Below are 24,969 nucleotides of genomic sequence, written 5' to 3'. Positions count from 1 at the left end.
TTTGATCCCCTTAGTGGCTATTATGTGTCGCAGATTAAAATCAAATGACGTTTGGCAATTGAATTTTGAGGTTTAACTATATCGTGTATGTGTGTGAGGTTGTTTCATGTTTATCAGTACAGCTGTATGTTTGATATACAGAGAAATGTATGTAATTTTTCTTTGTCATTGGCATTTAAATGAAACCATTTTTAGCTGTCTTATAGTTGTAAATGGTTATGATCCACAGATGTTTAACAAGGATTACACTAATAAAAACATGGCTCCTCTCTTCACTCTTGGTGAATATGTTGCTTATCTGACATAATTTTGACCAGGACACTGAAGTTCGATTATTTTCTCTGGTCATTGTCAAGGTATGCTTTCACTTGCTGTTGCTTTATTTATTTATTTATTTATTTATTTATTTATTTATTTTTTACAAGATCAAAGTAAGTGTTGATGCATATATATGTATGTATGTATGTATGTATGTATATATTAACACTTACTTTAAGTTTTTGTCTACTTGTATTATTTTGACAAGTATAGAGCTTCTGCTTTCTTAAATATTAAATTTACGGAATCTCTCATTTTTAAATGCCTCATTACGCTGTTGTAAAGACTTTAAATCAGTCTTTACAACAGCGTAATGCGTATTTGAGCGTAACTCAAATACGTATTTGAGCGTAACTCAAATACGCAGTGGGCCAAAATTCAAAACTGGAACAAAGTCGCGGGCTAACATTAATATTTATTAAAAAAAAAAATCTTCCTCCAGATATAAGAATGAATCTTTTCTTATGGACTCAAATAAGTTTTGCTGGAAAACTGAATATGGAACAAGCAAAGCTTAATACTAAACGATATATATATTAGCTGTATAATACCAGTAGGCCAGCTCTAATAGTAATTTGGTATGGCTTCGCGGGCCAAATGTAATTAGGCTGCGGGCCAAATTTGGCCCGCGGGCCAGAGTTTGACACCTATGCTTTAAATGATGCTTTTGAACACAATTAACATTATAATAAGGTCTGTTTTTATTTTATTTTGTTTTTAAATTGTGTAATTTTGGTGCCTATGATATCAAGTGAAAGAAAAGCAAGAATCACAACTCTACATGTAAAGTCAAACAATATAGATGAAACTATAAGGTGAAATCAGGCAGTTATGTTTCACAAACACAAAAAAGTTAAAAGTAATCATATGTGAAATAGCTCAATGATTTAAAGACAGTGCTTGGCACCAAACTGCATATTGACCACGCAATCTAGCATATTCAATTATATGACATTATAATTAACATAGTTTTTATACTAAGGTAAACAGATAGTAAAATCTCTGAAAGTATCAATTTAAAAAAAAAAAAACAGGAAATGAAGTAAACATCTTATTAAAGAAGTGGTGGACGATTTACCTCATAGTTCAGTCCTGGAAGTTTAGTGACCTACAATGTTAATTTTTTCCTGAGATGTCAAAAATGATCAGTACTGCATTAGAACCACAACCTTTTTAAATTATCCTTCGAGTTTCAGAGGTTTACTGAAACCCAGCAACAATTTCATCATACCAAAAGAATGATGTTCATAGATATCATTGATGGAAACACCAGTGCCTTCCTCCAGAAGGTGTCTCCATGGTTGATTTATGCTTCTCAAAGTATAACTTAATTTCGATGCCTCTTACCTTACACGCAAAACTTCCTGATCCGTAATCTGAACTGATCCTATCTTGAGACCAGGGACTGGTGAGTCAGGATGGGGGAGGGGACAGGGAAAGTCCCTACAAGCATGGCCTGGAATGATCCAGATTAACATTATGGCAGCTTATATTAACAAGTAATTAAATTTGATAAACAGTTAAGTACAAAATACTCTCAAGTTAATTTTTCATGTTTTTTTTTTTTTTTTAAGTATCTGTATGCTACCCAGTGCAAAGCAGAACTTGTGGGAGATTTTGCCTTTCTTCTGCACCAGAAGTCTGTAGTGTGATGGTTTGAATCTCACGCAGGCCCAGGTCATTAGCTTCTCATTGCCCTTCAGACTCCACTTACATCCTTGGACAGATTGTCATCGTTAGGTGGGTGCCAGTCTGACATCCGACCTGGTAAGAGGTCCTCTACACTCAACCTCGACAGCCTTTACCAGCATGTTCATGGTGAGAGAGAAAAGGATTACAGAGAGGATACACCCCGTGGCCATCCACTTCTCAAGCTTTTGCCATGCTGAGGTTGTTGTCCCAGCAGAGAAGCTACTGTAATAGTTGAGAATGAGGTTCTTGAAGTTTCCTGGGATTTAGTACCGATTAGCTTATGGGGTTTGGACCATAGGTGTTTGGGACAAGCAGAGCACTATGTTGGAATGGTTCTGAGTGACTGTGGTGTTCATGGTCAATGTTAGGTTACATCGAGTGTAGCAGCTTTTTGTGGAAAAAGAAAAAGATGGTTTAAAAACAGTTCAATAAGGAAACAGGATCAGTTGGCTAGGTAATGAACTCTGATGATCTGTAAATAGAATTATTAGGAGTTTAGAACATCCTGACATTGTGTACCTCTTGAGTCTTAGTTGATGAAGACAGCCCATATAAACCCAGATACAGTATATATACTTCACTGGCTTCATCAGTAAAGTTCTTTATTGGCAAATACATGAATTAAATACATATTTCTCTTTCTTTCATTTAAAGCTCTTTTGGGTGTGGACACACTCTGGATTTTATTTTGGGGATGTTTTCAGGCCATTTCATTTGGTATTCTACTCGAGTATGTTTATTTTCCACTTTAGGAACAGGAAATCCATGTGCGGTTGCAGTGGGATTATCAGCAGAGTGCAGCTTTCTCCCAAAGCCTAATAACGACACACTTTTCTCTTGTCAGTATGTTGCTAAACAACACCTCTTGGGGTGGGCCCCTATAGAACACCTTATGTTTCATATATAATGTTAGGAAACATGAGGTCATGATCACAGGCAACAGTACAGACAGAAAAGGCATGGAATTGAGTACTGCAGCATAGTATTTTCTAAAGTATTGTGATGGATGTAGGTTTAAAAAGATTGAATGGATGGCCTCAGGCTGATCAGACCCAAACAGGAGGTCACTTGTTTAAGAGAGGAGCTGTGCCAAACCTTTAGGGCAACATATGTCCAAGAAAGAAGGGAAGGGGATAAGGAAAGAAAGGACAGAAAAAAGTGCCTCGATGGTTACAGATTTCTTGTTCAGTCCTTTGGGCTTCTGCTCAGCAGGCACTGCACTGAACACCCTTACACTGCATTAGCCGTAGTGCCTTTCTGTCCATTTAAGGTGCCTTCTTTAAAAAAAGGTTCAAAGCCTTGATGGTAGGCAGAGTGTACAAGATGTGTTTTTAAAGGGGACAAAGGTTTCACCTAGAAATGCTCTCACAATTCAACTCTGTACAGAGTTTTATTCCATTCAGCGCATTGAAAACATTCAAGATTTGGCAGCATTTGCAAGCAACATTTAACTAAAGATCACCATTATATCTAAGACCTGTGTGACAGCAGGCTTCTAAACACAGTGAACTGAGTGTAGGACTAAATGTTAAAAAGAAAGAAAGAAAAGGAATGTGATGTATTTCCATGAAAATGTTATTCAGTATCATAAACCAGCGGTCCCCAACCTTTTTTGCGCCATGGACTGGTTTATGTCCGACAATATTTTCACGGACTGGCCTTTAAGGTTTCGCAGATAAATACAACAAAATAAAACAAGTACCGGTACCAAGAAAAAGAAGATTTATTCATAACACACGGGAAAAGACCCAGGGAAACAGAGTTAACAATAAAAACTGTAAAAACCCTGAAAACCATAAATTTCACACCCGAACCTCAACTCTCGCGGCCCGGTGACAAACGACTCACGGGACCCGGAGGTGGGGGACCGCTGTCATAAATAACAAAGGCTTTTGGCTATAAATTGCTAATGCTAATGATGTCATACGCAAAGTATTATGGACAGTGTGGGACACAAACTTCCATGCAACAGCATCAGGTCAGACTAATGAGTAATATAACAAATTATCAGTTTCAAACTGATGCACTTGATCCTGTCTGAAAACCAGACAGTTTTTATTCCTCTCTCTTCTTTTAAGCCTCACTTTAAGGCAGTTTTCATGTGATTAGCTTCTCCTTACTTACAAAAGGTGTTAATGACAGGTGGGTGGGGCATCGGTGCCCACGGCTGACCACATTAGAATCAGTTGTGATATCTCGTGCCAAATGAAGAAATGCTGTCGGAAACCAAGCATTTAGAGAAGTCTGAATCCTGACCTGACGTGTACACACACTACCTAATTTAAAACTCTGGTTTTACAATGACAGAAAACAGCCCAGGATATAAATGCTGGTACTGCAATACCAATTTTTGCAGGTTTAAGTGCTATTGTGTGTATTGAGTTTTTGAACTTTAGAAAAAGCCAGACTTTGCTTTCAGCCTTTTAACTACACTAGACTAATCTATTCTCAGGATTGCAAGCAGAAGGTGCTCATTTTAATTGGTTAAACCACATCACTTGTCCTTAGTTGCATGAATTGTGTTTATTAGGCAGTATGTATAAAATATATCTTTCCTGTTTGTGTCAAGTCCTAAAATACCATGATATTTAGCCTGCTAACAAGCAGTGATTCAAAATGCCAAGTGTCTCCCTGCTCTCTGGTGCGTAAATGTAGGACGTACCAAGAGTGAGTTTTTCAGCTCATGGGGTGGGACGTCTGTCTCCATAAGTCTGCTGTGACATAAGGCCGAGAGCATGTTGAGTACCTTGATACTTGACTCTAAAAAAAGCCACATCCACTTACCCCCTTTCCAAAGTCCATCCTATTTTTTACGAAGGGGAACTGCTAAAATAAAATCAGCTGTCACTGGATGCCTGGGCCTCATTGAGCTGGGGAACACACTGCTGGAGCTGGTCTCCAAGCCTCACTGTCTGTCTCTAACCAGGATTGACTTTCTGTGCTGGGTTAAGGCTGGGTAACAAAAATTGTTTAACTTTCTGGAAGTCCCAACGTCTCTTTCACTTCCATTGGATTCTATTGTTGTTTCACTTAAACGCAACATACAGAAGGTAAGTGATATATGAAGACTATCAGCATATCAAAGCTGGCTCTTGTACCAACAAAAAAAACACTGTCAGCACAGCAGCACAGCTCTTTGTAAGTGATTTTTCCACCGGAGCGTGAGTGGAAGGAGACAGATTGGAAATGGGAGATGGCATTTTAGCTGATAATGAAACAGTTTGATATAGCTGGGCTGCACAGACATGAGACATCTTTGGTGTGAAATCAAAAATAAGATGAAGTGGAGGGGCTCTTTTGTGTTCAGGTGACGGGAGCTTCACAAAGAATGAGATGAGATATTGTAGTATGTTTCTATAATTCCACTAGGATTTGTGCTTTGCCATAAAACATGCATGGGCCCTTCCTGTTTCCACCAGTCATAACCGGCAGCAGTCTCATCTAAGCTATTCTAAAAGCATAACAAATTGGAGACAAAGTGCTTAGCATGGCATAAGGAAACACTCGAGGGTAATCCAGTCTCCTTGTAAAGAAGTTATTTTGATAGATTTGACAGCTTAATTATTCTGCCTGTTTTGCTTTTGTCGGTGAGGAAGAAATCGCCCTCCATGCCTGACATTTCAATTAGTGAAGCTAGTTTTGGCTCTCCTGTCTAGCCTCACCAGATAAGCGCTCTGGTCAGTAAGCACAGAACAGAAATTGTGTGGCTTAAAGCTTCTGTTGTGAGGAGAGGACAGAGAAGGAGGTGACACCGTCGTGATTAGGGGACGGCTTTGGCCTGCCACACATCTATGGTCCCTGATTTCACTTTGAGCTATGAAGCCATGCCATATTCTCTCACACCCTTAACCACCAAATTCACTCTCATGTTCCTTTTATTTCTCCTCTGATGCTTCCCTCACTAACACCCCCTCTCCCTTCACCTTTTCACTTCTAACCAGCCAATGGTTGCTTTAGAAGAGGCAGTGACAGAAGGTCACCAACCCTCAGCTCAGCTCAGTATTGTCACTGGGCCATGAATACTGCCAGTAGCTTGGCCTCTTCTATTGACTTTACCTTCTTCCCCTTCTAGTACCTCCGAGCTGGTTCCATCACTTGTGCTGCCGCTGTGGCATTGAGAAGATAAGACGCTAATAATCTAAAAGGAAGAAAACAATAGTCAGTGTAATGGATAAATATGCCTGGAAGCATCCATCAAAAAACAAATCACACAGGTTACAAGATTGAGCCTTTAAAAGACGCTTGTTCTGATATGAATACCACACTGTAAACAGATATTTGGCCCTCATTATGCTGGGGCATCTTAAACAATGAGTCTGTGTTCGTAAGCTGATATTAATGCTAATTAAACATCTACTGGTGTCACTGTCAATTAGTGGCAGCATGAGGAGAGAGTTAAATGACTAGGAAGTTTCTTTAATTTCTAGAATCTTCTTGAATTTTTCTTAGATGCACATGTGCTCCCCGGCACTCACTCCTGCCCTTTAAATCTCATGTTACAGAGAAACACAACACTGCAGACAAATCTGGATTATAAAAGGACTGGGGATATTTTTTCTTTGGAGTCTGCTGACCTCACCTCCATGCTGCCATAGCTTTACATAGAGCATACCCTTCTCAAAAGCCAGAGATACCTAAAGCACTGTTGTCACTGCTCTCAGTCGTCAGAACCGTCATGTCTCTGCCTCTCTGACAACTCCAGACCATGACGTGAACATTTGTCTCTGGTGATAAATGAGGGCATTATCCTTGGGTTTCTGTCATCAGACTGGCACCCAGTAACATTGCAGCCTGAGGTGTAGGATTTCCGACCCATATTTATGGGAGGTAGCAGGTTTATTTTCAGATGCTGCTGTTTGGGCAGCTTATTTCCCCCAGTGATGTGTTACTGGCTGCACTACCATGCCACACATAGCAGAAAGCTAAAATTGGTGGGATGAGGAGAGCATGCTTTTGTCACATGTCATCTGAATGAAAGCTTGGTCATGCCGGTATGTGGCACAGCAAAATTCATATGTGTTTGCAACCCGTTCTCATTTTGAACTTGTCACAAACAGTTAGGTGCAGGTTTTAGAATTTTGTTTCTGTACACCACCACAGTGGTTTTTATTAATCATTGTGGTGTTTCTGTTTTGATGCAAGTTATTTAACAAAAATATTGCATTAATTGTTTAAGAATTGTAGCCATTTCTATACGTAGTCCGCCACTTCCAGAGACTGATAAAAATAGGCAGCTAAAAGGTCTGGAGCTGATTTCAACACTGAACTTACATTTGTTAGCTTTTAGAGTTATAGCAGACAATATGAGGTCCAAAGAGCACGTGAAGTAGGTCATTGCTAGGCTGAAAAGCTAAAAGACACCAAAAACATCAATGAGAGATTCAGTTCAGTTCAATTCAATTCAGATTAATTAGGTTTTTTATGTAGTGCCAAATCACAACAGCAGTTGGCTCAAGGCGCTTCATATTCTAAGGTAAAGACCCTACAATAATAGAGATAAGCAGGCAAGAAAAGGAAAGGGGAAATTCCCCTTTAAAAGAGAGAAACCTCCGGCAGAAACCGGCTCAGGTGCAGCCGTCTGCTCTGACCGGTTGGGGGGTAAGAGGAGGAAAACATGATAAAAGACACACTGTAGAAAAGAGCCAGAGATGAATAAAAATTAAAGATTAAATGCAAAGTAGTCTATAAAGATATTCAAGTTACATCAATTTAATTAAATTTTGTTTATATAGTGCCAAATCATAACTACAGTTGCCTACAATAATACAAAATAGTACAAAGAAAACAGAAAAAACAAAAAATCACATGACCCCTTATGAGCAAATGCTTTGGCAACAGTTGGAAGGAGAAACTCCCTCTTAACAGGAAGAAACCTCTGGCAGAACCAGGCTTAGGGAGGGGTGGCCCTCTGAGGGGAGGAAGACGGGACAAAGACATACTGTGGAAGAGAGCCAGAGATAATAACTAATAATTGAATGCAGACAAGTGTATAAACACATAGTGAGTGAAAAATGTGACTGAAGAAGAAACACTCAATGCATCATAGGAATCCCCTAGCAGCCTAGACCTATTGCAGCATATATAAGGGAGGACTTTCCTTTTTCATAAAGCATATAGTAAGGATCACTGATCCAACCCTTACTATATGCTTTATCAAAAAGGAAAGCTTTAAGCCTACTCTTAAAAGTAGAGATAGTGTCTGTCTCCCAAATCCAAATTGGAAGCTGGTTCCACAGAAAAGGGTCCTGAAAGCTGAAGACTCCACCTCTGTCCAAGATAGAGTAAGCATCTGGTTATATATCTAAGATTTTTAGGGTCAAGTACAATTTCCTTAATTTTATCTGAATTTGGAAGCAGAAAATTTACAGTCATCCAGGTCTTTATGTTTTTAAGACATTCCTGCCATTTAACTAATTGGTGTGTGCTATCTGGCTCCATGGATAGATAAAATTGGGTGTCATGTGCATAGCAGTGAAAAAGCATGGGATGCCTTCAAGGGAAACATGTATAATGTAAACAGAATTGGTCCCCCCTGTGGAACTCCATAATTAACCTCAGTGTGTGAAGAGGACTCTCCATTTACATGAACAAATTGGAGTCTATTAGATAGATATGATACAAACCATTGGAGCACAGTACCTGTAATACCTATAGCGCTGCACTCAGCAAGGGTCAAGCAGGAGAACCACACTTTATAGGGGATGCTGCTCTGCACTGTTTTGGCACAAGGCATTGAAGAAGATGACAGTAGTTAAATTATATCTTTACAGCACTTTCAGAAAGACATATATTGTGATGAAATCTATTCCCTACTGCTGTGTAACCCATTATTGTAAATTTAAATGTTATTAGGAAATTATCAGAAGGTTTTCAGGAAACACTGCCAAATGTTCAGTTTCTATCCCATATGTTAAAACAAGATCTGGAGTGTGATTAAAGTGGTGGGTGGGTTCTTTTACATTTTGAGAGAAGACAATAGAGTCTAATAAGTGCCATGTTGAAGCTGTCATTTTTAGTTTCTAAATGGATGTTAAAATCACCCACAATAATTATTTTATCTGAGCTGAGCACTAAATCAGATAAAAAGTCTGAGAAATCAGACAAACTCTGTGTAAGGCCCAGGTAGACAATAGATGATAGCAAGTTAAACTAGTTTTTGAATTTTTAACTAAGTTGGACAAATGAGTCATTCAAATGAATTAAAACTCTGTCTGGGTCTTAGGTTGATTAACAAGCTGGAGTGGGAGATTGCTGTGACCCCCCCCCGTCTGCCTGTGCTTCAGCTAAGGGGTGTTAATTAATTAAAACAAACATAATCATGTTGTAACAAGGGTCTGTAAGGCAGAGTAAATTAATTTTTTGATCAATTATTAATTCATGTACTAACAGAGACTTAGAAGAGAGAGACCTAATGTTTAATAATCCACATTATAGTGTTTTACTCTTTGGTGCAGTTGTGGATATTATATATTGCAATTTAAGGAGAACATGTCACTCCTGGTCTGACTGGGAAGGGGACAAGAGAAAACTACAAAGTTGTTGTTTTGGAAAAGTTACACACTGATTGAATATGAACTTCAGTTACTTCCAACTGTTGTAACCTGGTGTCATTACTGCTGATGTCAATTATAATTTTATGGAATTCTTGTTTACCTTTAGACAGCAGTTTTAAATTTCCCTTAATGTCACTTGCTCTGGCCCCTGGAAGATAATTGACCTATTGTTGCTGGTGTCTCTAGCTTCACATGTCTGAGAGCAGAACTGCCAAAACAGTTAAACACATGAATGGGTTTGTGGTGTACCTGGGGATTCTATTTAGGACTACACTTTGTCCTTACCATCACCCATGCCAGCTTGTTTTCCTTGCTCCTCGGGACAATCTGCCGGCGAGAGCTAATGGTGGCTACACTATCTTCGGCTACACTAACTATAGGGCCTGGCAAGCTACTGTAAGGATTTTTCAAGGTTGCGAAGTGGGGTCTTCAATTCAGTGATCCTGGCCTCCAAAGCTGGAAACAGGCTACATTTATTACTGGTATAATTATTACTAAAGGAAGCCGAGGAGTAACTAAACATCTGACACAATGAGCAAGAAAGTGCAGGAAGGACAGGTGAATAGGGCATGCTGCTAGTGGGTCGGCTACGAGCTAAGCTAAGTCAGCAAATCCTTAAAGACACGGTGAGCGAGTACTACTGTGAATATAATTAGTTTTAATTCTGAATTTAACAGAGAGCCAATGAAGTGAAGCTTGCTGCATTTTGAATCAACTGAAGGCTTTTTAAGGAGCGTTTTGTACATCCTGATAATGATGAATTATAATTGTCCAGGACATAAGTAACAAATGCATGTACTATTTTTTTTTTTAATTTTTAAGTTGACATATTGTGCCAATGCAAGAAAGTAGTCCTATATATGCTTATAATATACACATTGAAGTACATATTCTGTTCAGAGATGACTCCACAATTCCTCAGTGTTACTGGAGTCCAAGGTAATGGCATCTAAAGTGAGTGTCTACTTAGATATCCTGTTTCTAAGCCTTTGGACAAGTACCGAACATAACCAATAGTTGGGTTGCGGTCACGTGGTTCTGATGACGTGCGGAGGCAGCGCGATTTTTGAGTGGAGGGCGGAAGTAAACATGGAGGACACTGTGGAGAGTCAGGAGAGCAGCTATTGTGCAACTTTAGACCCCGTTTCTCGGGAGAGATATAAACAGATAGTTAAAAAATATATCGGACGTGATCCGTATTCTTTGAAAATGTCCGAATACACCACAGAAGTAAAGGATTTGCCTACTATCGAGGCTGTGGATATCACCAACTACTTGGTCCTCCAGACTTCTTACTACACTAGGCAGCAAATGAAAGCTTTCAAGAGTCTGGAGGCGTACAATTTTTTTTTTGTCAGCGGGTGGGTCCACAACCTTGGAACAAAACGTCTCCGTGATGGATACAGTTTGGTGTTTGCAAGGGTGAGTGTTTGTTCTTATATTGCTTTATCTTAAACACGCTAACAGTTAGCGGTAGCGGCTTTAACGTCAACAAACATGCCACATCCTTAGGACTTCGTTAGAGTCACAGTTGTTTGTTTCAAGGTAAACCATTCTCAGAGGTCTAACGAGGTCTAACTTCACACTGAAGTCTTCTGGTTGTGGATTCTCAGCTGGAAGCTGCAGTTCGGGGTTCTCCACTGTCACTAGGCTCAAATCCGGGCTCTCAGCCGTCTGTTGCATATCCAAAATCGCCTCTGCACATCGATGCTGTTCTGCCTTAAGCTTCATTCTTTTCTCTCGTTTGAGAACTGATTCCGATCTGGGTTTTCGTTCGTAGCCGAGATTGACCGTCGGAGCCCAGTCCTCCGACTCTTCGTCATCCAAAGCACTTGGGCAGCCTATAGTCCCAATCAAGTCAATATTAGACTACTAACTTAAAAGCACTAAGTAAATGAGAATTTAACGACAACCTAATGCTAATAAGTTCGTTTGCAAACATAACATTACCTCTGACGAAGTGGTCGCTGCAGATACGGGCATTGGCAGACTCTGCTCCTCCCGACTGTAAACGTAAATTTAAAATCCATTTTTTCCTACGTTTTTCGGTTAGAATTTTCCATTTTTCTCCTCTTCGTTGGGCTATTTTTGGTACCCTAAAATACCGTTTATCAGTTTCTCGGGTCGACCTACTGGAGCATCCGTAAACACAACAGGACATAGGCATTTTGCGTACTGTCTGTCTGTGATTTTGCGCTTATCTTTTTCACTTCCGACCGCCAGTCAAATTTCGCGCTTTACGTCGACGTCACGTCTACGTCAAATGAAACCTAGCTATTGCAAATTATGACAAAAGGCATACTGGAAAACCCAGAGACTTTCCCAAGTCTAACAACTGGGATATTCTCTAATGGCCAAGTAGTCACCTGGTGTCAGTCTAAGAGAGTTTGCTTTTTAGGTATTAAATACAAAACTCTATACTCAGACCCAAAAACAAGCTGCAACTGGACCTCAGGCAGTAATTGACTACAAATGATTTTCATCCTAGTGTTCAAAACAATCCTTATATTTAGAATTATCCTAGTTTGTGCGATCATTTATTAGCCTTTGAAAATTAGGGACTGCGTATAAAAATGCCTTCAGTTCAAAAATAGTTACAGCAATACTTATTGAACCATTTGAATTGTAATGTCTTTACACTGATTAAGATTTTTACCTAGTCTTTCAATGTGCACTGTAATCTCACTGTAAGTGCCTCAGTATCTGTCAGATGTGTTCTGCTGGTGTCCACACGAATGCTGAAACCATAATAGTAGTAGTTTTATGGTGGAAAAGTAAATTGTGGAAAAGCTACAGTAATAGACTGGAAATCGCAAAGCATTCTGGGTAGTTGCCACCCATGTCAAACAACATCAGAAATAAGAATGACTTCAAGTTCCCATTCAGGTGTCGCAGTACTCAGGCAGGCACTCCCCTGATCTGCAATACATGCAAACAGTTTTGCATCTGTTACCCAGCAACGACACTTTACTGTACTGAAAGTTTTGTTCTTTTCAATTTTGCATTTCAGTTTTTAGTGTAACATCTCACAGCACTACATACATGCTTATAACACATATGATTTTACTGGCATTTAATACTGCACTGTAATAATATAGAAGTTACACGTAGTTGCAATAAACTGTAGTGTGAATCTTAAAAATAAGTCATTCAGATGTGAAGTAGTTTTATGTCTTTTCTGATAGCACAATGTTTTATTTGTAGCTTGCTGCCTCTTTGTTCTCTGTTGATACCGCTCTCGAGCAGCCACAACTTCCTCTTCTGTGTGTTATGATGTAACCCTGTGACGATCACACTCTCGCATTTCATAAGCTGATTTGCCTAAAACAAAAGCAGGGAAGGTTTCTTTGCTTTAACTATCCTGCCGCCTGTGACCACGTAACAGTTTGATGTGGGCCTGAAGTATAACAAAAGTATCCAGTCAGGATCACATTCCATTCAGGTCATAGGTACGGCTGTATCAGTCAACAAAAACATAGATCACCATTCTGCTGTGTTTCACCACAATTTACGGCCACAATTTAACTTTCAAACCTCCATTTATTCCATTATAAGCACTGGTGACATCATAATTCCAAGCTAATAAAGGAGCATCTCTTTTACAGAAAATGTAAATAGTTTTTCATCAATCATGGAACGGTTTTTATTTGTTGTTCTGTTTTTAGCTTCAAATAACAGAAGTTAAAAAAAGAAAGAGGAAAAAAAACATTTTGACATTATGCTGGAAAATGTTGCCTTCAGGAAAGCAGAAGAGTTGACCTTGTTCAATAAACAAATTCCCATTTATTTTTTGCATAAACACCTTAGGTCTTATCACTGCTTACTATGTTTATCTAAACAATTACTGAAATTAAAATTCTGAAGGTTTCTTTCATATCTGCATATTCTTATAGACGTGTTGTTCCAAGCAGCAGTTAGGTTAAATGTAACCAAAGTTGAAATTAAAAAGTGGGGCACTGACCAAGTCATGAGTCTTTTTTTTGTAATGCTGAGGGGAGCATTGAGACTCCATTGATATGTTGCTGTGGTTCAATAATAGAGATCGGGCTTTAAATGAATTCGTTTGGAAGACATAGAAATGATGAGTGGAATATGATAAGCCACAGCCATTTAATAAATGGGCATTAGGATAGATAAGCACAAACACTATATACTCTACAAAGCAGTGTGTACTTTACATGGCTCTTATCTGTATACTACAGAATCACCAAAGGGAACATTTATTTAATCCATCCATCCATCCATCCATCCATCCATCCATCCATCCAAATGCATTGAGGAAGCAACATTTTTCAAATATTTTTTTTCCTCTGTTATGAAGTCAAACTTCCTGGCATCCACTTTTTGCCAAGTTATACCAACATACATGTCGAGAAAAAATACAAGCACCTAATGTGAAAGTACAGCCAGGAGGAACATTTCAAAATGTCAAAAGGTCACAGCATGAGCATATAATAAGGGAGAATAATTTATATTTAGGGTCTGCTTCATCCCACGGTGTTGTTGGCTGAAAACATGCCAAGAGCTAAAAGGTCCGGTGTAGGCGTATTTTGAGTCTTATTGGAGCCTTCTCTGTTGCCTAATGATGCTTTGTAGCACAGAAAAGTCAAATCTAAAATCAATGGTCCTCTCTAATTGGCCATCCACAGGGATGTTCTGTGCACCATGTAGGCTGATGAGTATCCTGCTTCTTTTATGTGTCAGTATTTGATCAGGATCATTTGACTCTTACAATTTCTTGGTTAAAATATCTGTGGCATGTTGAACTAAATCAGATGTCTGTATAAAACTCATAAAACTCAATCAAAATCGTCTTTGATTGATTTTTTTTATTTTAATTGCTAGTAAACAGCAAAAAGAAGAGCTTGAAACCCAACCAACACCTACATATGCTATGTATGTTTTAATGTATTATAGTGTTATGTAATATTTTAATGGGTGCTATTCTGTCTAAACTGCCGAATAAAAATAATCTATTCCCTCATTCAGCTTCTTCCACTATAACAGACTCGTCATGCACAAAACTGTCCCTTATGTCCAATTAAATGGCACGCTCTGTCGCAGCAGTCACTGATGTGCCAGAAAAGTAATGAGTAGGTGTAAATTTTCTGCAGATTTCTTGAGAAGACATATCCAGCAATAGGATAAAGTTCAGTTTAGCTTGCTGGGAATTTTTAAATTTTAAATAAGCATCTTAATGGTTAATATCTCTTTGTGTGTGTAGCTGCTGGCAGCGCAGGTAGACATCCCAAGGAGAGGGCCCCGAGCGCTGAGGACCAGGAGGCTGAGTCGGTGTCGGTGAAAGAGCGGCTGGCAATGTATCAGGCTGCCGTGTCCAAGAAAGAAAGCAGCAGCTCCTCCTCTGCAGTGGTAAGATTATACTTGCACATGCACATAACGAAAGATGAAGGTGGGGATGTGTAGGCAGCCACAGAGACAGTAGACAATCACCCACAGGAAATCTACTGTCCTGCTTGTATTGAATCCATTACAGGATGGGAAGAACAAATCTCTAGAGTGAATGGAAGTCAAGAGGAATCATCTAGTAGTGTTTTCTTACAAAACTGGTCAATCTGGAAGTGAATCGTTTTTTTCATTCCAGTTTATTTTATTACATATTTCTAATAAATCAGCAGGCATTTGGCTGTCAGCTAAATTCTACACAATTATGTAATGATTAAATAAAAATTGATGGAGTATTTTATGAAAAAAAGATCCAAATCATGCATTAGATGAATGGAAAACAGTCTATTATTATTGTAAAAATTTCAAGAAAGAAAAAGTGACATTCACAGAAAATTGAGCATGTAAATTATTAAGCAAATATTTAAAGAAAAATTAGATGAGCTTATAAAACATAACATATTGTAAATATTTTAAGCGAGGTTTTTCAACCCCTTTTGCTTGTGACCACTAATGCAGGGTTCAAATTACACAATATCAGCCTGATATTAGCCAGGAGAACAGCTCAGCAAAGCTGTAGACTAAAGCACTGATGGGCCATGCTGTTCTTTCACTATGATCCAGAGACTGGTGCAAAGTAGGTTTTTCTTTCTTACAATCATGGCCAGTATTGTGTGCGCACTTCAGATGAAATTGTTACACAGAGTGGACTCTGCCATCTCCTTCCTGAAAGACATGTTGACATTGGTCATGTTTTACAGCCAACTAAGGCTAAGAATTTATGACTCTAGAGCAGTAAATTTATGCCCCCACCCTGCACCCCAACAGCACACAAACATACTGTTTGTGCTGCCTGTCTGCACTCTACATGGATGTCTGCACCTTTCTGCACTCTTTCCTTGCTGATTAATTTGAGAGTAAATATTAATCTACTATATTACCAAAAAAAGTACTATTAGCTGACAATGAGAAGCAGTAGAAGAATTTTATAAACCATTTCTTTAAGAAGGAAACTATAAAAAACTGAAATCACCCATCGTAACTGATCCTAGCTCGCTGAAAGCAGAGCCAGCAGCAGCTTGCCTCACACGCTGGTCTCAGTTTAACATGAATGACCAGAGGTGTATTAACAATGTACATGCCAAAACACCAGAAAACACTACTTGTCCCTCATCTTGCCCAGCTTCAGTCATTGTTAACAGGAAACGGACACACCTATAAAATATATACAGCTAGTTTCTTCTGAGTATGAAAACAAGCTGAGGGTTCAGCAACAGCAACAATTACTAACTGCGGCTACAAGACAACAGTAATATAAAGGATGACCCACGAGGGGCCTTAGTATATTTTAATTTATGTCTATTTTTAGATGTAACATTGTGTTGTCTAATTAGATAAGGTATTGTGTAGCATGAACCATGCAATACAAACTAGTATTTAATTGGCCCATGTGTCACTCCTGGTGTGTGCAAAAAACACCAAAATATACAAAATATAAAAGGTACTTCTGCATCTTTTTAAACAAAGGTGAACAGAAAAAAACAGCATGATAACTGGGTTTTTTGTTTTTTAATTAAAAAGGACATCAGATAGTGAAATGACCTCATTGGCTGTCTATTACAGGCTTTGGTAACAATGTAATAATACAATTGATAATAGATTTCCAGCCACTGTCAAGACCATGTGGCCTGTTAGCAAATGGGACCCGAATGCAGAACCAAGAGAGACTCAGTGAAAAGTTTACAGTCTTTCTTATGAATTTGTTACCATGGGGAACTGAGCAAAGGTAAACACTGGGAATTTCATCTTAAAATTTCATCTCGTTCAATGATGATTATAGTCGTCCTACTAGGTGGCGCTCTAACCATTACTGACAAATTATACTGGCATATCAAACCTTTCCGAGCTGGACTCCCAACTGATGCCTGCGATGTTTGGGAGAGATTGGACATTGTGTTTTTGAGTGACAGCAGATTACTGTTTTTTGGCGAGTGATTGAAACTCCACGTACCGCCATGACCACCCCGTTTCGCCAAACATAAAAAGCTTCTCAATTTAACATCACAACGGTCTTTAGGTTCCATGCGTCCATTTCATGAGATTGTGTCGATATGATGAAATCCCTAGGAGGAGTTTGTCAAAGTACGAGGCCTGAAAAGAGGGGAAAATGTCGCCAAAATTACACTTGAATTTTAAAATGGCTGACTTCCTGTTGGATTTGGGCTATTGCTCCAAGAGACTTTTTTGTACATCTTGATATCTTACATAAGCTTACCAAGTGTTCAGACTCATAGATGAAACATAGAGCAGGGGCTGGTCTTTTGAAATTTTGTAGGGGGCACTGTGGAGCCATTTTGAAATATTACATGAAAATAATTACATATCAAGAAAGCCGTCCTCACATTGGAGGAGTGTGCAAAATTTCAAGAATTTGTGAGCTTTCCAAGCCCCTCAAAAGCTTCTTCTTGTTTCAGGGTGAATCAACTTGCCACCTGGGTGCGCCGTTCAACTTAAACTCACAATTGTCTCACTGAACCATCAAGAGGGACTGATGTTTATTCTCACTACTTTTCAGGTTGATCTAAACAACCTGTGAGGAACAGTGCATCAAAGTGTAAGACAGACTAGATTTCTTTGAGTTATAGCAATTTCGTTCTTCATGGCAAAACATCAATGTTCGCCATGTTGCTGGGGTCACACTCTGCTGTGAAAACTCAGTTTTCAATGTATTGCCAAGTCCAACCCCTTAATGCTTTCCTGGAGAAATTTCAGGCTACGTGGGTCACCCACCTCTATACTGTACCCCAAAGTGTAAAACATGACATTTCCTGTTCCCACTAGGTGGCGCTGTTGCTGCTGTCAAATATAGCAGTTGAAATATGTTCAGGGGCGAAGCCTTATCATATGTCAGAAGCAAATAAGAATTTCATGGCAAATGATTAAAATTCGCCGTGGCGCCATGGCCACACTCTTGTCCGAAAACTCAAAAGCTCCGCAATTTAATATGGCCCAGGTGTGTAGTTGAGACTGACCAAATATGAAGCTGATCCAATCAAATCTCTATGAGGAGTTCACAAAACTTGGAAAAAAGGCATGGAAATGGCTAAATCACCTTCAATCCAAAATGGCAGATTTCCTGTTGGGTTTGCGTCAATGGTCCCACTGACTTTTTTGTTCGTCTCAGCATGATACACATGTGGGCCAAAGTTCATTCATGTAGCTCAAATTATGTATTTGTAGGACTTCATTTAACAACGCATAGGTGGCGCTCCAGAGTCATTTTGTACCGCCCATATGTGAAACCATTACAATACAAAACTTTTCACCAGACCTGACACTTGTGCAAAATTTCATGAGTTTTTGAGCATGTTAAAGCCCTCAAAATGGCACTTTGTTTTGCCTGAATAATAAGAAGAAATGGAGCAGATACAATAGAGCCTTCACACTCTCAGTACTCAGGCCCTAAATATACGACCAGGAAATCAGAAGTTTAAACAATGAGGTTAGATTTGGCTTTGAGAGAGGCAGACTATCTGGTGAATACTGGATGGATCAGGTGGTCGTGTTATACTTGGGCTAATGATGATGATCAGCAACACTGTGTCAGACTGAGGAGCGGGAACAGAGAACTCTGCCCACTGGGGAGGATAATGCCTGCAGGAAGGGTAACCAGGAGGAAGGACAAACCGGATCAACCTGGATTTTTTATTCTATGTGTGTATTACAGTTATAAGATTTATTTTGATCACTTTTTTATTAGATGTGAGACTAAAACCTTTTCAGTAAACTATTTCAGTCAACATTTAACCAGTGGATTATGTAAAAATCAAGGTCTAACGCATTTGTTCAATTTGTTACTGTACAAATTGATAGAGCAAAAAAAAACTACCATGGCCTACTCATTGTAACTGTAGGCATAATTTAAAGAAAAATAGTCATCATCAGAGCTTCAAACATTATTTCTTCTTTAATTAAACCCACAAAAAATGGAAAAAAAAACCTTCCAGAATATCCTTGAGTCATTAGTCATCATCAAGGACAAAACAGTCTCAGAGGCTTCGAAGAGTCAGCATGTAATTTTAAAAATCACTAATTCAACTGTGGGAGCAGTTTTGTAAGCCAAGGCCAATACGGTAAGCCTGCTCTGTTTCTAAAACAAAACCGTACCTGCTGGAAATCACCTTTTCCTTATTTGTAAAATATGCTCTTCATCCTAAAGCACATAAAAGCCTATCACTACTTCCCACCATTTAAATGTTTTACAGTAAACGACAAGGTTGAAGCAGCTGCAGTGAAGTCTGTTAATGTTTTCTTTGCCAGACAACATAAGAGGGGAAGGATGGAGGCTTCAGTTTTTCATTAAAACCATCGTCAACTTTCATCTGAAGCTGATAAATAATCAATGTGGAGCATTCATCTGGCCACTCTGGCATGTTTCCAGAAGAGAACCCACCTCCCACTATCACCCTACTGCACGTGACAAACCAGAGCATGCAAACTATAAACACACACTAACAGAAAAATGGCTCAAATAGCTCCATGATGGTGATTTCCACTGCATAAACTCATTGCTCGTCAGGAGTCTGCAAGGCAACAAGCACTAACATCACTGTAAAGCACTCCAACCTTAGCTGACTCTCACGTGGTGTCTACTGACAGCTGCATCTGGATGTGTATGCATATGTGGGTGTGAGGGGAGCGGGGTTGTGGGTCAGTAGCTGTGAATACGAAAGGGAGGAGGCTACTCACCAGATGGAATTTCCATGGTTTTTTGCTCTCCACCTTTTACAGCTGTTTGTTATGTCAATATACACGTAACAGCATGCTTAATAATAGCAGAGGTCTTGATCAAGAGTATTCATTATTAATATAGCAAGGCTGTCTATTCAACGAGTCACAATACATAGAATACAAAAGAATATGCCCTGTACAAATTGTAATGACACCCTGATTACATTTCTATCAACACAAAGTCTGTCTATTCTTGTAGTATCTAAACTATCGCAATTTTACCAATGTAGCTACTCATAGCAGTTATTAAGAAGGGATCTGCCTAAAGACCTGCGAAACATCCACTATGCAACAACAAAATCATCACAACACATCTCAGGCTCACTTTTTCAGGTTCAGTATCTCATTTGTTGAATTAGAAATATGAAAATGTCATTTTTGGTAAATGGTAAATGGCCTGTATTTGTATAGCGCTTTACTAGTCCCTAAGGACCCCAAAGCGCTTTACACAACCAGTCATCCACCCATTCACACACTGGTGATGGCAAGCTACATTGTAGCCACAGCCACCCTGGGGCGCACTGACAGAGGCGAGGCTGCCGGACACTGGCGCCACCGGGCCCTCTGACCACCACCAGTAGGCAACGGATGAAGTGTCTTGCCCAAGGACACAACGACCGAGACTGTCCAAGCCGGGGCTCGAACCGGCAACCTTCCGATTACAAGACGAACTCCCAACTCTTGAGCCACGATCTGCCTCAGCACAAAACAGCAGCTCCTGTCAGACATCATAGCAGCAAAGATGAACAGGCACATGGCTCAATACCAGTCCCCCAGTGGTAATCTAAACAACTGAGGCCGTGACCCCCAAACTGGGCGAGTGGTTTATCAAGTGATCCCAGGAGCAACATCCAACATCTTTGTCCAGAAGAGTGCAGTCCTAGGAACAGCAAAGATACCCCGCAGGACCCTCAAGCTCCCAGGTCTCTTTTAGAGGACCTGAACATAAAAGACTGCCCGCGGGGCAAGTGTGGATTTTTTTTTATTTGGAAGGTAGAGCAGGTCATCCACTAACTGGAAGGTTGGTGGTTTTCTCCCTGGCTGCTCCAGTCTGCATCGTGAAATATCCTTGGGCAACAGGAAAGGGTTGCTCTCTGATGTGTTCATCAAAGTGTGAATGCATGTGAATGTTACATACAGTAGAAAGTACCAGTCCATTCCTACACTGTCAATTTTACAAAAGTGCTCTTCCTACAGGTATATAGTAATTCGCAATCTAAATGGCTCGTGACTTCACTACATCTTTCTGATTCTAGACGTCAGTTTAAAGGAGACATATTCAATACATTCCGAATGTGTCTCTAACATACTCACGTGGCCATGTGAATGATTATCATTATCAATATCTGTTGTAGCAACCAGAACTGCTCTGCAATAACTTGCAAATATCACAGTAGCCCTCATTTGTATAAAAGAGGGAAGGTGGCGAGTCAGTATGTTACAAATACATTCTCACACACAAGCACAAATATCAACAGCCACAAACTTGGCTGTGTATGCAGAAGTCAGCATATAAATGTCTTACTTAGGCTGTAACTAACAATCCCAAAAGGAGATTATTTTATCAAAAAGTCAGATTGCATTCTTACCCAGATCTCAGAGGGCGAGAATGCTTTCTCGATACAGATGTGATTTACTCAGTGATCATCAATCGTCCTCCTTTTCTTTCTTTGCCAAGAAATTGTTACTTTGTAAGCTCTAGTTTAAAGAATAATTCCTTCCTTGCGTTTTATTTAACCGAATAATCTGAAAGACTATATTTTCCACTGCTGTTTCGATCTCTGTTGCACTATATGCAAAAAGCAAATGAATTCCTGCTGGGCACCTGCATGTTTCTCAGGTTTATCTGAAGATACATCCAATCTTTACAACCTAGAGTTCTAAAGAAAAATGAATGTTAATGGCACAGCAGTGATTTCTTGGTTAAAAGAGCACTTATAGTGCCTAGGATTCTGAAAGTATTAGCATAATGCAATTTCTTTCACTTTTTTGTACTAGCATAATGCAAACAAGTATAACATAACACAAACAGTGAGAACAGAGTTTAGTTTATCAAGGTCAGATCCAATCCCCTGAGAGAAACAGCAGATTGACAGTCTGTCCAAAAGGAAATGATAAGGCTTATACAAGGTATAATGGAATTTAATCATAAAAGTGGCCACTTTCATTCAGTAAATATTATTTTTTATGAGCAAAAATACATACAAGTGCCACAAAATAAGTCTTACGAAACTTGTTTATGCCAAACATGGAGAAAATGGGATATTATTACCATTTGACCGTTTTAATCTATAACACCTGTGTAGATGGACACTCTGGGGTGATTTTTGCCATCTGCTTTCTGCTGATAGATGATGCATGAGTCAGAGGCTTGTTCGCTGCCTGGAGGGCTGGCCAGTGTGAAGAGACAGTTTGAGAACCAGGAGTTTGCCTCCTCCTCCTCTCAGTCTACCATCACCCAGGTTCACTTCCAGCAGAGATCTGTCCAGGTGAGACCATAAGCATGGTCAATACATATTCTATGTGTTGACAAGCTGTGATGATTTTAGATAAAACAAAAGATTAGTTATAGTTGTTATTTTCCAAGGAAATATATTTCATACATTTTCTTTTTATGATCAGATGTAATGGTGCATTTTAAGCCGTTTCCTCATCACAAGGGGGTAGTTGAAGGCACACCAGGTATCTGTCCACATTTGAATGTGGAAGAGTTTTGCACCAAACATCCGAATCTATGCAGTCCCAAAAGGGATTTTGGTATTTTACTGGTGCTGAGCCAGCAAAAAATAAAAAAATAAACCACTACACTATGGAATTATGTCACAAAAGCAGAGTGGAAAATCTGAGGCTGGAGTAAGTTTGTGATATGGACTGCGTAACCTTTCCTAAACCAATGAATTGTTAGAGATAGTGAAGGTGGCAGATGAAAGGGAACATTTTTCTTCTTCCTACATAACTTGGAAAACAGAGCTGCGCTGTCCTGTCTGATCACAAGCTTCGTGTAACGTGAGAAACATGTGAAAGCGACTGGATAATTTGAATTCTACTGTAGCGTTTTATTGGAAAACCTTGGCTGGCATTGCTGAGGTGTCGTGGCAGGTCAAATCAAAGAGGGCACCTTCAACTTTGCTTGTCCATGTGACTCTGTCATCCAGTGCGTGAGGAAAATGCCAGAACGTGTTACTAGCAGCTTGGGACAGAGGCCGGATCTCAGTGAAGTAAGGTCAATTCCGGCCTTTCATACATTTTTCCCCATCTGCTCATTCAGGCGTGGAAGCAGAGTGGATTCATCGAGCCACGAGGACCTTGCTGAATGCTAAATTTTACATAGTTGTACATGAGGGGAAATGTCTGAGTGTATCTCATCGAGTGGTTTTGCCTTTGCTTCTATGCAGCAAAGGCAAAACCACTTTCCCCTCAAGTTTTTTTTTTTTTTTTTTTTTTTTTGCACAGGTGTAATATTGAATGCGTGTTTTGCATCAGGAAAGCTCGCATTATGACATAAGTGGTTTTTGAAGCGCAGAACCCCCTCCCTCCATGTATCTTTCATGTTAACAGCAGAGGATACAAGCTCAAATATCATCCATCTCTTTCATCTCCTTCAAAATTGCATGAATCACAGTGGAGGAAAAGGCTGATTCAGTTTTATACAATTTTTGTAATCTATTGCTTTTTCTCTCCAACACCAAAATCCTCCTTTGGCAGCATTCGAACTTAGCAGCTCCCTGAGAAGCAGCATAGTAATGGAAAAACATTTGTTACCGACCACAGAGGGGCTTTATTAACCTTTTTCATGGTATAAAAATTGCTTCCGTCCCGCTGTTTCCAACAGCTCGCAGTCATGAGGTGATAAAACTTCTTTCTTAGTGTGTATGTGGCTATTTTTTAGCTGTGGGAGTGTGTTGGCACACTGAGAGGGGTTCAGCATGTCCACATTCCCATTTTTCTGTTTGACAGGAGATGTCAAGCTCCTCCGAGGTGACAGCGAGAAGCAGTGCCAGAGAGCTCACCCCCACCACAGCCCTCTCTCTCGAAGAGGTATTTGTCATAAGTTATAGGGTAGCATCTTACCTGTAATACACACAGACCTTACTATTAATTCTTTAGTAAATGAGCCTTATACCGAGCCTTTTATATCTCATTGACTAAAAACAGTCCAAGGCTTGAGTGCAGTTGCCAGTATACTGTTGATTTGTCTTTTCACAGGCGAGCCACAATCAAAGAATCCACCAGAACGACGCGGCTGCCAGTTACGGGAACCACTACAATGAAACAGGTTATTCTGCTCATGCCTTTTATACTGTGATTTACAGGTTTTTATCACAGCACCCCTTACGTGCTGCATATTAATAATTGTTCTCTCTACACGCTGAATAAGGGAAGAGCTCTGAAAATGAGATGGAGTTCTGATGATTTTATATTCAGTGCATAGCAGCAAATCTAATCAGGGCAAAGTCAGGAAAGTAAAATATTGGAAAGGGGAAATTGGGCAATCACCACTGCATGGTTTCAGAAAATGAAAACTACTCAGGTTTTTAATGAAATGATTTATTTCTCTTTCCAAACCCCCTGAGCTTCCCCACTACGAATGACTTAATGAGGCAGCCTTCTTCTTGTGTCTAATTCAGTTATGCTTGTCAGAGGAGAGGACGTACCAAAGGTTTCCACTCAGGCTTTGAAGCAGCAGTATGAAAAAACGATTGAGGAAGCTGCACCAGCCAAGGAAATTAAGGTAATGATGCTGTCTGTTTATCGAAATAGATGATAGTTTGGGTTGTTTATTAGGTATCAGTATGAGGATATGGCCACATCATGAAATCATCAAAAGGAAATTGCGCATGCCATGAGTTGATGGGGAATAAATTGGATTGGATAAAAGGCCTCATGTCATTACACAGCTGAAGTCTGACAGTTTCTCTCACCGTTAAAGAGAAACCCCAGAAAAACACACACAAAAAAGAACAGTCGCATTACTGTCTGCAGTTCAATGAGTATTTCAATCAAGATGTGTCAGCTTTTGTGCATTTACATCCAAATTAGAATTATTTGCGTCTAGCTTTAACTTTTCCAATCATTTTCATTTGAGGTGTAAAATGTGCAACTTCTTAATGCCTGCTCAGCTTCAAAGCTTTCCTCTCCACTACTTTTCATTCCACAAAATCAACATATTTTTTCCAAATACGATTCTAACCTCACTGTTCCTCTCTTTGTG

At 39.5% G+C, this 24,969-nt stretch overlaps 1 protein-coding gene across 3 annotated transcripts in view; it reads left to right on the top strand.

Moving 5' to 3' along the window:
• xirp2a (xin actin binding repeat containing 2a) overlaps window positions 1-24,969 on the top strand; it is a 68,614-nt gene that overhangs the window by 33,086 nt on the left and 10,559 nt on the right. For 2 of the 3 annotated variants that reach the window (XM_040014921.1, XM_040014922.1), the window contains exons 3-7: window positions 14,788-14,933; window positions 22,109-22,246; window positions 23,715-23,795; window positions 23,964-24,033; window positions 24,386-24,489. In XM_040014921.1, the coding sequence (XP_039870855.1) occupies window positions 14,788-14,933; window positions 22,109-22,246; window positions 23,715-23,795; window positions 23,964-24,033; window positions 24,386-24,489 (539 nt within the window). Of the gene's footprint in view, window positions 1-3,759; window positions 5,061-14,787; window positions 14,934-22,108; window positions 22,247-23,714; window positions 23,796-23,963; window positions 24,034-24,385; window positions 24,490-24,969 lie in introns of those variants that run through there. The other variant, XM_040014923.1, reaches the window with a different exon arrangement.

Source organism: Simochromis diagramma, unplaced genomic scaffold (assembly GCF_900408965.1).
Source record: "Simochromis diagramma unplaced genomic scaffold, fSimDia1.1 OVJJ01000680.1, whole genome shotgun sequence".
NCBI classification, from domain to species: Eukaryota; Metazoa; Chordata; class Actinopteri; order Cichliformes; family Cichlidae; genus Simochromis; species Simochromis diagramma.
Note: the sequence above shows the minus strand (reverse complement) of the source record. Positions and strands in the feature narration are given on the sequence as shown.